Source organism: Triticum urartu, chromosome 4 (genome assembly GCF_003073215.2).
Source record: "Triticum urartu cultivar G1812 chromosome 4, Tu2.1, whole genome shotgun sequence".
Taxonomy (NCBI): Eukaryota; Viridiplantae; Streptophyta; class Magnoliopsida; order Poales; family Poaceae; genus Triticum; species Triticum urartu.
This window is the reverse complement of record NC_053025.1, coordinates 206,017,085-206,031,149: the sequence shown is the minus strand read 5'-3', so window position 1 is coordinate 206,031,149 and position 14,065 is coordinate 206,017,085. Positions and strand designations below refer to the sequence as shown.

Here is a 14,065-nt window from a genome sequence, read left to right as displayed (position 1 = left end):
GCCCTGGTCCTCTTCCCAGGAGGAGTGCGGGTTGGGGGGCGATTTTCCCCTCAACCCCTACTTCTACAGATTGCAAAGTGGTTTGAGGGTTGGATCTCTAAATTTTTTTACGGGTTTAAGAGTTTAGAGGTTCTAATCTATGGTATTTTTTGGGCAAAAACTGTAAAAAAAACAGTTATTTTTAGAGGTACGAGAGTTTGAGAGCTCTACTAGTAATGCTATCAGACCGCAAAACCGAGCCAAACTGCCGCGGTATGGCTACCATCCTCGCTTGACCCTTTCCGACCTCCACCTCTCGCTTTCGCCTCCCGTCGTCGTCGCCTCGTTCTTTCTTCTTCTTCCCCTCACCGCTTCCGTTCGCATTTCCCTCCATAAAACCCAACCGCGCAACTGCCCACTCGCCCCCCCCACCCAACGGCCGCGCAGACCAAACCCTCCTCCTTCCCGCCGACGACGCCCTCGCTGCCTCGATGGCGTCCTCCTCCACCGCCTCCTCCTCCGCCCAATTGGGGCTCGGCCTCGGGCTAGGGTTAGGCGCGATGGGTGGCCTGGGGCTCCTCCTCCCCGCCGACCGCGAACACGACCCGGAGCTGGAGCCGTGCTCTCCCCCCAAGGGCGTCCTGCGGCTGCGCGGCGCCGTGCAGCACTACGAGTGGGGCAGCCGCGGGGACGCCTCCCTCGTCGCGCGCCTCGCCGGCAAGACAGAGGAGGGCCGCCCCTGCGCCGAGCTCTGGATGGGCACCCACCCGGCTGCCCCGTCGTCGCTAGCATCCGACGACGGCGGCGCGGTCTCGCTCAGGGAGTGGCTGGCGCGCAACCCCGCTGCGCTCCTCGGCCGCGCCGTCACCGCGCGCTGGGACGGCGACCTCCCCTTCCTATTCAAGGTGCTGTCGGTGGCGAAGCCGCTCTCCATCCAGGCGCATCCGGACAGGGAGCTCGCCAGGGCGCTCCACGCGCTGCGCCCTACCACGTACCGCGACGCCAACCACAAGCCTGAGATGGCCGTTGCCGTCACCGAGTTCCGCGCCCTCTGCGGCTTCGTCAGCGTCCAGGTTTCTGCGCCTGCATTCCTTGCGTGCACGTACTGTTGAATCGCTGCTTTGTTGAATGGCCGATTCATTTCCATTTACGCTGATCTGCGATTGTTCTAATAGGGTCAGCTGACGCGTCGAGTACTTGAGTTAGTTACTTAGGGAAGTTCGATGCGGTAGGTGGATTGTTTATTCGACGTGGCAAGCAGATTCCCAATATGATTCCTCATGGGTTGGTGGGATGAGCTGACCAATGACAAAATACCAAGTGAGGTGTGGATCTGGCTACTAACGAGTTTGATAATAATAATAGAGATTTGTAACTGTAGAATAGTGTAATTGCTCACTGACAGCCCAACGATCAAGGTCTGATTATTCGCCGAAGTACCATCTGCATTTATGTGAGCAACCCTTGTTTATTTTTTAGAAATTTTGTCAGAAGAAGAGTTTAAAAACAGAGTATGAACATGCTGGCAAATCACTTGCCTTCCATGAGGTACCGTGGTCCTTGTTCAGAAGACAGTGATGGCGTCCCGCAAGTTGTCCTGTATATCCCTCGGCGGCATTGGCATCTTACTTGTTGGCCCCATGCACACATTCTGTCCAAATCACATCCAGCGATGCGGTTGGAAAAGTTCGCTTGTTAGGTAGGTGGCAGGAAATTTATGAATAGTCAAAGCCGCTGTGCAATTGGCGTTGCTTGATGTTTATTCGACTGAATTTGCTATGTGGCAATAGTTTTTTTTATTGCATACCAGATGGGTAAATAAGGGTTATTAGGACTCTCGTAAAATATTTACGGTGAAGTTTAGATTCTTGTTGGTTAAATGGTTAGTGTAGCTAAAGTATTGTAAGAGGCACTCCTCTTTTCTTGACTAATGATTAGATAGATACATTTAGGGTGGGAAGTATGGAGCAGAGAAACCTTTGCTATGTTCATTTTGTTAGAACTATCCTGTTTTGTAGAAAGTACAGTTTGCCTCTTTTTAGATACTTCAAATTCTATCTTGCATTGGTTATATTCTTCCAAAAAGGATGCATTGTTCCAGATAGTGCAAACACTCGATTGTTGAAAATGTGGGCTATGATATTAACTATGAGCTTTTGGAACTGTAAGCAATTAACAGTCGATCATTTTAGAATCAAGTACTGATTTATTCATACTGTGGTCCAGGAGCTCAAGGATGTTTTGAGGACTGTACCTGAGGTTCAAATGTTAGTTGGCAAACAAGATGTTGTGAAGCTTATGACTGCCAAAGAGCACGATGGAGGTATTGGAGTAAGGTCATATCTGCAATCAGCTTTTACTAAGCTAATGGCAACAAGCAAAGAAGCAGTTGCTGCAGCAATTTCCAAATTAAAGAGTCGCTTGAATGGGGAGATAAAGGTAAATATCTTTGCTGGGTTATTGGCATAGACAATTTCATGTTCATTTGAATTACCTATGATTGTGTTCACTGGGAGGTTGATGTCAGTATCTTTCGTTTCCTAGTGCTCTAGTATCTGCAATTGTTTTGTCCATGTTTGTGTACCAACCATAAACAGCTCCTCCAGTTTTTATTTTCTTTCTAAACAATGGTGGAAGTGGAAGTCATAGGAAATGTCTAGGAAAAGCATAGTTGAATGCTGCCTACCAGAGTCATGTAGGTCAATCTTGTCGTAGATGAAACAGTAATTTTTTGAGACCTACACTTGGCTATTAAATGCTTTTGGTTAATTTTTTATTGTTTTTTTTTGCTTTCCAGGTTCTTACAGTTCCAGTGTCTAAAAATTGTTTTAGGCCAACTGTACAGTATAAAAAATATACTCCTAGTAAATATGAGTAATTGATTTCTTTTTTCTATGATATGTCTTTATATATGAAAATTAGTTATTTATGATGTACGATGATCCCTGTTAAGCATCCATGGCTGAATGGTTAAAGCGCTCAACTCATAATTGGTAAATTTATCGGTTCAATTCCTGCTGGATGCACATGAACGGAACGTTCCATAAGTCTATTGGAACTGGCTCTCTATCCATGGAATCTCGTCCATCATCCATACATAACAAATTGGTATGGTATATTCATACCATAACATAAGAACAATAAGAATTCAAATTCTTATCGATGCTGGAACTCAGAGCATAGGAGGGAAAGTAGATTTATGGATGGAATCAAATATGCAGTATTTACAGAAAAAAGTCTTGGGAAAGAGTCAATATACTTTTAGTGTTGAATCGGGATTCACTAAGACAGAAATAAAACATTGGGTCGATCTCTTCTTTGGTGTAAGGCGGTAGCTGTGAATAGCCGTCGACTACCTGGAAAAGGTAGAAGAATAGAACTGAATTTGAATTGTTATTTGTCCTTAAAGACTGTGCATGTATAAACTATGTATGCGCTATGCTATAAATAAGTAAACATGAATTTCGATAGCTGCTTCAGAGTAACATCTCAATGCGCTGAAGGGAATGCATAAGTACCAATATTTATGGAGCTGACCTGGTGGGAGTAGGATTGCTATAACTATGCACTAGTGTAGTTGATGGTTGTCTGGGAATAATTGAGTTTGCTCTAGGATCCTACCTATGGAAACGTAGACACTGAAGCAGCATTCATTTCAACTCAAAAAGATACTGTGAGTATTAAGCTGGGTATTTAATTTGGAAGATTGATGGTTGTGAATATTAACGATGAGACAATCAGGCTAACTAGGTACTCCCTCCATTCCAAATTACTTGTCGCAGAAATGGATGTATCTAGAACTAAAATACATCTAGATACATCCATATCTATGACAAGTAATTCGGAACGGAGGGAGTAGTAATCATCGTTTGGTTGTAGCCACCAAAGCGATATCACTGCTTGCTGAAGCTAATTATTCAGTTATATCGTAGTGGGCAACCAACATCATTTCATAATGCATGTCCCAAGTATTCAGTACAAATTAGGTAGTTGAAAATCTCGCTAAGATACATGTAAGTAGACTGTTAACTTCTGCACTGCTGCGTTCCCTGTGGAGGAGTTTTTCTAATTGAAAATCTTTTGAAGTTTTACTTTGCATACATGGGGCCACCATATAATCTGAAAGCTATTGTAAGCATAAGATATCTTTGTTATTGGTGTCTTTGTTCTTTTCCTCACAGCACATTGATTTATTTTCTGCTACTTTCATCTTGCTGTCTTGTGTTACTTGAGTCAGGATCATCACACCATGAGGAATATACATATGCAGCTATTGCTTGTTTGAAGAAAAAAGTCATATGTTTTGGAGAACCTAGTATTTGTAATTCAACTATTTGCACTGATAATGTCTTTCTCCCATTCAGATTAGAACCTTTACAGAGAAGGAGCAACTAGTTTTATCACTAGAGCAGCAGTACCCAGGAGATGTTGGCGTTTTATCAGCATTTTTCTTTAACTATGTTAAGCTCAGCCCTGGTGAAGCACTTTACATTGGTGCCAACGAACCACATGCGTATCTATCAGGAGAGTGTGTTGAATGTATGGCTACCTCAGACAACGTAATTCGTGCTGGTCTGACTCCTAAGTACAAAGATGTCCAAACTCTTTGCTCCATGCTGACATACAAGCAGGTTCTTTTTTTTGTGTTCCTTTCATCTGTACCTCTAGTGTCCTGTTTATAATCTCAATTCTTTTGGCATGCAGTTTCTTTATTTGCCATATTGTGTTCATTTTTGTCAGCATACAGCTTAGCATCATCTATCGGCAGTCAATAGTGTTTCTGATTATTTTTTGCTGCAGGTTAGGCCCTGTTTGATAGCAAAGTATTTTCTGAGTATTCTAAAAATACTGCAGTTTTTCAGATACCATAGTTTTATTTGCTGTGACCTGTTTGGCTAGCACTAAATACCGGGTTATTAAAACTAGAGTATCCTCAAAACTGTGGTAATTTCTCTGCATAAAAAAAAGAACCATGGGCCTCTTTTTTAGAAACAGAGCAAGCGAAAGAAACAAGCTAGTTGCTAGCTATTCACAACAAGCTCGTCTCGCTCTCACACCATCGCGTTCACTGCCGCCGCTGCGGCCGTCTCTGTAGATTCTCCATAGGCTACATTCAGTTTTTGCATGCTCCTGTTCTTATGCACGCATATGGTAAGGGCTTACCCAGCTAGCTGCCAAGAATAACGGATCCTAAATTGTAAAGAAACCAGCCACACGTGCTTGTCCTGCTAACGGTAAGGTATATGCTAGCTAGCTGCATCTGCATGGCCGATTAGTTGAATGCAACGACTAGCTAGGTAGTGTTTGCAGCGCTAACAGCTAGCCATCTAAATTTACAGCACTGCGCAAGCCATAGCCAAGCCAAACAGGTGCTCTGTATTGTCAATACTCTAAAATACTTTGTTATGTTAAAACCACGGTATTTTATGCCTACAGGTAAATTACTGTAGTTTGCTGATACTGCGTTTTTTTAATACTTTGCTATCAAACAAGGCCTTAATTGTAATTGGTTATTTTGTTACATGCTAGTGCGCTAAAATCGGTTGTTTGTAACATAATTTAGCAATTCAAAGTGGTTTTTGAGAACATTTGGAGTTTGATCACATTGAGAAACTTTGGCTGGAATATCCAATGGGTGGGCCAATGAGGCTTTTACATATGTTGCTTAAATATTCTCTAAAACACTATGCTCTATTCCCTTAAGTAATACACATTTGATCTTGTGCATGCAGATGTTCCCCGAAATTTTGCAAGGTGTTCTGGTGCAGCCATATGTAATTCGTTACACACCCCCGTTTGATGAGTTTGAAGTTGATTGCTACTCACTACCCCAAGGTGAATCGGTTACCATGTTACCAGTGCCTGGCCCATCCATCTTCCTCGTCATGACTGGGGAGGGCGAGATCCAGGCTGATGGCATGCCTGACGAAGGAGTAGCAAAGGAAGGGGATGTTTTGTTTGTGCCGGCATGCACGGAGGTGAAGCTTCACGCTTCTGGCTCCGGGTGCTTGCAGCTGTACAGAGCCGGAGTAAACAGCAGATTCTTCTGTTGACATGGATAACCCTGCAGATGGGTAATTTCAAGGGCCATGGTTGTTGCAAGAGGGATCATCCGGTGTTCGTACGAGACTACGTTACCAGGTTTTTACATGCATATCAAGAATAGTGAACTTGTTGTAAGGTTAGTTAGCCAAAGTTTGTCATAGTGTATAGGCAAGTCGAGAGTTGAGTCCATTCCTTCATATCTTAATCATGTTTACATATTAGGCACCTATTTTTTCAGTAAGCTGGGATGAGAAAATGCAGTCTCTAGTTGAGCTTCAACTATCTATATGTGTACATGGAAATTGGGAAGGAAAATGAACGCCTCGTTGTTATCTCGTGCTTAATAGTGTTTGAAAATGTTTCATGTCGGACGGGTCAACATTGGCTCCGCTGTGCAGGCCGTCTCAGCATAAGTTATGTCCCCTTTCTCACGCACACACTTGCGTGCGATGATAGTGCCCTCTGGCCCAGGCATCTTGAGCTTGAGGTAGACATAACAAGGCCGGGCCATGAAGCGAGTGCAAGCCGGCTGTTCAAAGAGGGCATAATATGGACTCTTAATTTTGACCATCTCAAACGTGAGGAACTCTGATTTGTAGTTGTACTTAGTGCAAAACGCAACTTTCAGCTTGATCCGCCTAATAGAATAAGCAGACTTTCCAGGAATGATCCCGTGAAAAATGGTTAAGGAAGGCTGGAGTTGCTTTTTTGACAGGTTCATACGTCTGAAGGTATCATCGTATAGGATGTTAATGTTGCTTTCTTCGTCCATAAGCACGCACTTTAGTGAGGTTATAATCATCGACTTGAGGTGCCACCACCAGGGCTAAACAACTCGGATTCTCAATCCGGGGAGAATGATCCTCTCTGCTCCAGGTAACCGGTTGCTCTGTCCAGTTTAAGTACTCCTCTTAATTTGTCAGAAACTGGTGAACGCCACTTGGCAATGGCTTAATCACAAAGGCTGAAGAAATATACAAAGTCATTCGTGAAAATCTCAAACCCGCGCAATTGCGCCAGAAGAGTTACTATGATAGCAAGCATCGTGACTTGGTTTTCGAGATCGGAGACCATGTCTACCTCCGCGTCTCTTCAATGAAAGGTACTCATCGCTTCGATATCAAAGGGAAGCTGGCCCCTAGATACGTGGGTCCTTTCAAGATCATTGGCAAAAGAGGCGATCTCGCCTATCAACTTGAGCTTCCATCTAACTTTGCAAATGTGCATGACGTGTTTCACGTGTCTCAGCTTCGCAAGTGTTTCAAGAGTCCTGACCGCACCATCAACTTCGAAGAGATTGATCTCCAAGAAGACATGTCTTATCATGAGCATCCCGTTGCTATCCTTGAAGAAACTGAGCGCAAGACTCGCAACAAGTCTATCAAATTCCTGAAAGTGAAGTGGTTACACCATTCCGACCGTGAAGCCACCTGGGAACGCGAGGACCACCTCTGTTTCGAATATCCGGAGTTTTTCCAATCCTAGATCTCGGGACGAGATCCTTTTGTAGTGGTGGAGTGTTGTAACACCCCGTATGTAACTTGCCATATTTGTATTCCAACTCCTGCAATTTTCGGCACTAAGTTATGATATTCCCTCGTGGTTGGGTTTTGTTTTCGTTTTGCATTTTGTCCATGTCATGCATCTCATATCATGTCATCATGTGCATCGCTTTTCCATACGTGTTCGTCTCATGCATCCGAGCATGTTCCCCGTTGTCCGTTTTGCATCTCCGGCCTCCTCCACGCCCAACTTCGGCGAGACTCCGGCGGACATCGGGAACCGTGCCAGATTTGGATCGGGCAAACCCTAGGTCGATTTTGCCAAAGTCATTTTCCTTGCATATTTATTTTAGCTATGTTCATCGCATCATATCTCATCATCCGTAGCTCTGTTTCACGCGTGTGATATATCAAATTGTTCATCTGGATGTGCTCTTCATTTTATTCCATTGCATCATGCTTGTTTGAGTCCATCTTGATGCCTAAAATACTGTTGCAAGAGTGCTATAAAATGTTAGTTTCTGTTTCTTAACAGATTATGAATATTTGTTATTTTTGCCATGATTATTGTGTGCCTCCTATGAACTTGAGCCCTACATGTGTTTTGGGCTATGCCATGCCATCTTTACAGGGGTGTATGCCATGTATTTTTGTGATCAATGTGGTGACTAGCACATGCATGCAAAGTAGCTCTCGTGATGTTGCTGATTTCAGGGACTTAGAATTCTTCTAAGTCATTTCCCTGATATTATTTTTATGCCATGTATTCATGTTGCTACAGAGTGATCCATGCCTCTTTTGAGCATGTTCAGTAAGGATGATTTCGAGATATTGTTATGTTATATCCATTCATGTCTTTGTTTGCAATTATGGAGACCCCTAGCATGACTCAATTTTGTTCTACTTTTGCTATAAAATGTTTCTGGCAAATTGTTTACGTGTTAATCAATTTTGCCAAGGTTGTTGTAGTTGATCCATGCATGCTATGAGATTGTTCTTGCCATGTTTAGCTTCTTGAACATGTCTTCTTGCTGGGTGTATGCTTAGTTTGTCATGCAATGCCTTGTGGTGAGTGCATCGAGCTCGCAAACATGCCTACGTAACTCTGTTTTTGCCATGTCCAGTTTCCTGCTAAGTCTGAATCTGTTAACGGAACTTGCTATGTTTACATGGGTGCCATCATATCTTCTGATCCTTTTTGGCTTATGGTCAGTAAGGGACTTTTGTTATATGCTTTGAGTAGTTTCATGCCATGCCTTGCTTTGCCATGATGAGTTCCTGTAGCATGTTGTTATCTTGCTCTAAACATTGCTTCCTGATATTAAATCCTGACATGTTATTTTCACTAAGTCTGCAAACCTGATATCTTTTGCACTTTTGCCATGCTTGTTTGAACCTGCTATTGTGTGATTTAGCCGTAGCTCAGTGTTCATATTTTGTCAAGCATCTTGAGTGGATCACTGCCATGTGCTTTGTTGCTATGTTAGAGTGCAGTAGCTTAGTTTCTTGTTGCATTTTAGATGGCACCGTGCTATTAATCGCAGATTTGTGCCATTATTGTTTTGCTTGCCATTTGTAAACCGTGCATCCGATTCCGATGATCTTTATATCGATTTCGACCGAGATCAACTCATCTTTCCAGCGGCGCTCTTGGTTTTCCAAGTTGAGGCCTGGTTCAATCTTTCCCTTCCGAAGCACGCATATGCATTGCATATTACATCCCGCATATCATGTCATGTTTTGCATCATGTTGCTTGCGCATTGCACCGTGGTTGATTGTGGTTCCCATTGCTTGTGTTCTTGATTTGGGTAGAGCAGGAAGACGATTACGTGATCGAAGAACCTGTTGAGTACGCGTACGAGGATCAAGCTTACGTCAACTCGGAGAACTTTGCAGGCAAGATGACCATACCCTCGAAATCACTTCTATCTTTGCTTGATAGTTGCTCGCTCTATTGCTATGCCTATGCCGCGATACCTACCACATGCTTTATCATGCCTCCCATATTGCCATGTCAAGACTCTAACCCACCTTGTCCTAGCAAACCGTTGTTTGGCTATGTTACCGCTTTGCTCAGCCCCTCTTATAGCGTTGCTAGTTGCAGGTGAAGTTTGGAGTTTGTTCCTTATTGGAACATGTTTATTGTTGGGATATCATTATTACAACTTGTTTACCTTAATGCATCTATATACTTGGTAAAGGGTGGAAGGCTCGGCCTTATGCCTGGTGTTTTGTTCCACTCTTGCCACCCTAGTTTCTGTCATACCGGTGTTATGTTCCTTGATTTTGCGTTCCTTACGCGGTCGGGTTATAATGGGAACCCCTTGGCAGTTCGCCTTGAATAAAACTCCTCCAGCAAGGCCCAACCTTGGTTTTACCATTTGCCACCTAGCCTTTTCCCTTGGGTTTCGCGGACTCAAGGGTCATCTTTATTTTAAACCCCCGGGCCAGTGCTCCTCTGAGTGTTGGTCCAACCTGTCAGCAGCCGGTGGCCACCAGGGGCAACTCTGGGTTGGCCTACCGGAATCTTGGAAAATCCGGTGTGCCCTAAGAACGAGATATGTGCAGCTTCTATCGGGATTTGTCAGCACATTCGGGTGGCTTTGCTGGTCTTGTTTTACCATTGTCGAAATGTCTTGTAACCGAGATTCCGAGTCTGATCGGGCCGTCCTGGGAGAAGGAATATCCTTCGTTGACCGTGAGAGCTTGTGATGGGCTAAGTTAGGACACCCCTGCAGGGTTTTGAACTTTCGAAAGCCGTGCCCACGGTTATGGGCACATGGGAATTTGTTAATGCCCGGTTGTAGAAAACCTGAAGTTGATCTTAATTAAAATACATCAACCACGTGTGTAATCGTGATGGTCTCTTCTCGGCGGAGTCCGGGTCAACAATATGGGAGGCATGATAAGCAAGTGGTAGGTATCGCAGCATAGGCATAGCAAAAGAGCGAGCAACTAGCAAGCAAAGATAGAAGTGATTTCGAGGGTATGGTCATCTTGCATGAAATCCCGCAAGGAAGAAGAACGAGTCCATGAAGAAGACAAACGGACATAGTCGAACGGGTCCTCACAAACGCGACGTTATCGGAACCAACCCGAAGAAGCAACACCGGAAAGAATCACACAACATAGTAAACAACCAACACATAAACAAGGCATGATATGCGGGATGCAGTATGCGATGCAGATGCATGATTTGGAAAATAATGATTGAACCTGGCCTCAACTTGGAAATCCAAGAGTGCCACTGGAAAGAGGAGTTGATTTCGGTCGAAATCGATATAAAGATCACCGGAATCGGATGCACGGTTTGGAAATGGCAAGCAAAACAAATATGGCACCGGTCTGCGATAAACAGCGAGTGTCCATCTAAATGCATCAAGATAAATATGCTACATCACTCAAACACGACAACAAAATACATGGCAGGGATCCACTCATGAAGCTTAACAAAAGATGAACACTGAGCTATGGCTAATTCATCCATTAACAGGTTCAAACAAGCATGGCAAAAGTGCAAATGACAACAGGTTTCAGACTTTGTGAAATTAACACAAGGCTGGAATTTATCATCAGGAAGCAATCTTTAGAGCATGAAAACTACATGCTACAGGAACGTAACATGGCAAAGCAAGGCATGGCATGAAGCTACTCAAAGCACTTAACAAAAGTCTCTTAGTGACCTTGAGCCAAAAGGGATCAGAAAATACAATTGCAAGCATGTGAACATGGCAAAAACATAAACAGATTCAGACTTAGTGAAAAACTAGAGCATGCAAATCAGCCAACGAGTAGGCATGTTTATGAGCTCGATGCACTCACTACAAAGCATGGCATGACAAAATAAGAATACACCCATGAAGAAGACATGGCATAGAAGCTAGACATGGCAAGAACAACATCATAGCTTGCACGGATCAACAACAACAAGCTCGGCAAAATCGCTAAACAAATTAGCAATCTGCCAGGAACATTTTATAGCAAAAGTAGAGCTCGATTGACTCAAGCTAGGGTGCTCCATAAATGCAAACAAAGACATGGATGGATAGAGCACAACAATATTAACAAAACATCCTTACTGATCATCCTTAAACGAGGCACGGATCACTAGGAAACAACATGAACATATGGCATAACAACAAAAACAGGACAAGGACTTAGTGAAATTCTAAGTCCCTGAAAACAGCATTACCGATTACGCTACTTTGCAAGCCTGTGCTAGTCACCACAAAGATCACAAAAATACATGGCATACACCCCTGTAAAGATGGCATGGCATATAACAAAACACATGTAGAGCTCAGGATCATATCATGCACACATTAATCATGGCAACAATGACAAAATGCCATTTGCTGAAACAGATCTGACAAATTCATCATATAGCCCTCTTCCAACAGCATTTCGGGCATCAAGATGAGCTCAAATGAAAATGATGCAATGAGATGAAATGATGTACTCGTTGAGACGAACATTTTGATATGCTACACGCACGAAACGGAGCTACGGATGCAAAGTTGTGATGCGATGAACAGGGACATATAATATGCAGATCTGGGGACTTAGACAAAAAAACATGGGCACATGATAGCTAAAGTGCGCACGAGCGGAGTTTAGAGGGATGGCTCACCATTTGGGCTCGGCCCAAGAAGGAAGGAGGGAGCTGGGCCGGATCTAGGCCTGCTGTGCGGGGAGGGGCCCATGCGGGCGCTCGTTGTTCTCCTCCCGATCCTGCCTGGATCGGAGAGGTAGGGAGCAGCGGCTCCGGCGCGACGCCGGCGAGGCTGGGCAACAAGCCGGCGAGGGGACGGCGCCGGGAGATGTGGGGATGGCCGGATCCGGTCGCTCCGGACCCATTCCGGCCAGATCCGGGGCCGGGCAACGACGGGGTGGCGCTGGTGCAGCGAGGCTCGGTGACGGGGCGTCACAGGGTCGCCGGTGAATGAAGGGGGCGATGGCGGCGGAAGCAGACGGCGGCGGGGCGCTGCGTGGTGGTGCGGGCGCGGCGCGGTAAGGCGATAGCGGCGGCGCGGGGAGGCGAGGTGCTCGGCGGCGGAGCGACAGGGTCGACGCGGCGGCAGAGCTCCGGCGAGAGCTCACCGGAGACGGTGGCTGGCGACGAGGCCCTCAGGCGGCGACGCAAACCGCATCGGGCGGCGGGGACTCGGGCCGCAGCGGGCGAGCGGCGGCGGCGCGCGGGCCTGCGCGGGCCCGCGATGGGCTCCGCGGGCCGTGACGAAGTGGGCGCGGGCGAGGCTGATGTGGCGCGCTGTGAGTGGCCCGGGGCGGCGGTGCGAGCTGACGTGGCAGCCGCTGATTGGCTGGAAGACGTGGAGGGCACGGTGAACATGTCCGGCGCGGCGAGGACGCGTCCGGATGCACGGTGGAGGAGGTAGACTAGGGTTAGACCGTGAATTTCGGAGGGAGACACAAATATATAGGTAGAGGGAGCTAGGGAAGTCCAAATGAGGTGCGGTTTTCGGCCACGCGATCGTGATCGAACGACCGAGATGATGGAGGGGGTTTAGGTGGGTTTTGGGCCACTTTGAAGGGGTGTTGGGATGCAACACACACGAGGCCTTTTCGGTCCCTCGGTTAACCGTTGGAGTATCAAACGAAGTCCAAATGGCACGAAACTTACCAGGCGGTCTACCGGTAGTAAACCAAGGCCGCATGAAAAGTCTCGGTACAATCCGAAAACGTTTAACACCCACACACGAAAAGAGGTAGAAAGGGACACTGGGTGACATAGGAGCGCCGGATTGCAAAATGGACAACGGGGAAAATGCTCGGATGCATGACACGGACATGTATGCAAATGAAATGCACATGACGACATGATATGCAATGAATGACACGCAAGCAAAGACAACGCAACAACAACGAATAATTGAAGGACACCTGACACATCGGTCTCGGGGCGTTACATTATGCCTGTTGTTTTGTTCCACTCTTGCCGCCCTAGTTTCCATCATACCGGTGTTATGTTCCTTGATTTTGCGTTCCTTACGCGGTTGGGGGAATGGGACGCCCTTGACAGTTTGCTTTGAATAAAACTCCTCCAGCAAGGCCCAACCTTGGTTTTAACGTTTGCCACCTAAGCCTTTTTCCCTTGGGTTCTGCAGACTCAAGGGTCATCTTTATTTTAACCTCCGGGCCAGTGCTCCTCTGAGTGTTGGTCCAAAACAGAGCCACTTGCGGTGCCGCCCCTAGGCAACTTGGGGTATCTTCGGTTGCTGTACGTAGTGTTCATGCGGTGTGCCCTAAGAACGAGATACGTGCGACTCCTATCGGGATTTGTCGAAACATCGGGCGACTTTGCTGGTCTTGTTTTACCATTGTCGAAATGTCTTGTAACCGGGATTCCGAGACTGATCGGGTCTTTCTGGGAGAAGGAATATCCTTCGTTGACCGTGAGAGCTTGTGATGGGCTAAGTTGGGACACTCCTGCAGGGTATAAACTTTCGAGAGCCGTGCCCGCGGTTATGTGGCAGATGGGAATTTGTTAATGTCTGGTTGTAGATAACTTGACACTTGA

At 45.7% G+C, this 14,065-nt stretch overlaps 1 protein-coding gene across 1 annotated transcript; it reads left to right on the top strand.

Moving 5' to 3' along the window:
- The first annotated feature begins 283 nt into the window (after positions 1-283).
- Positions 284-6,368, top strand: LOC125551310 (mannose-6-phosphate isomerase 1-like). The gene is made up of 4 exons (XM_048714492.1): positions 284-1,052; positions 2,206-2,418; positions 4,344-4,610; positions 5,712-6,368. The coding sequence occupies exons 1-4, from the start codon at positions 471-473 to the stop codon at positions 6,030-6,032; spliced, it is 1,383 nt and encodes a 460-aa protein (XP_048570449.1). The 5' UTR covers positions 284-470; the 3' UTR covers positions 6,033-6,368.
- The last annotated feature ends 7,697 nt before the right edge of the window (positions 6,369-14,065 follow it).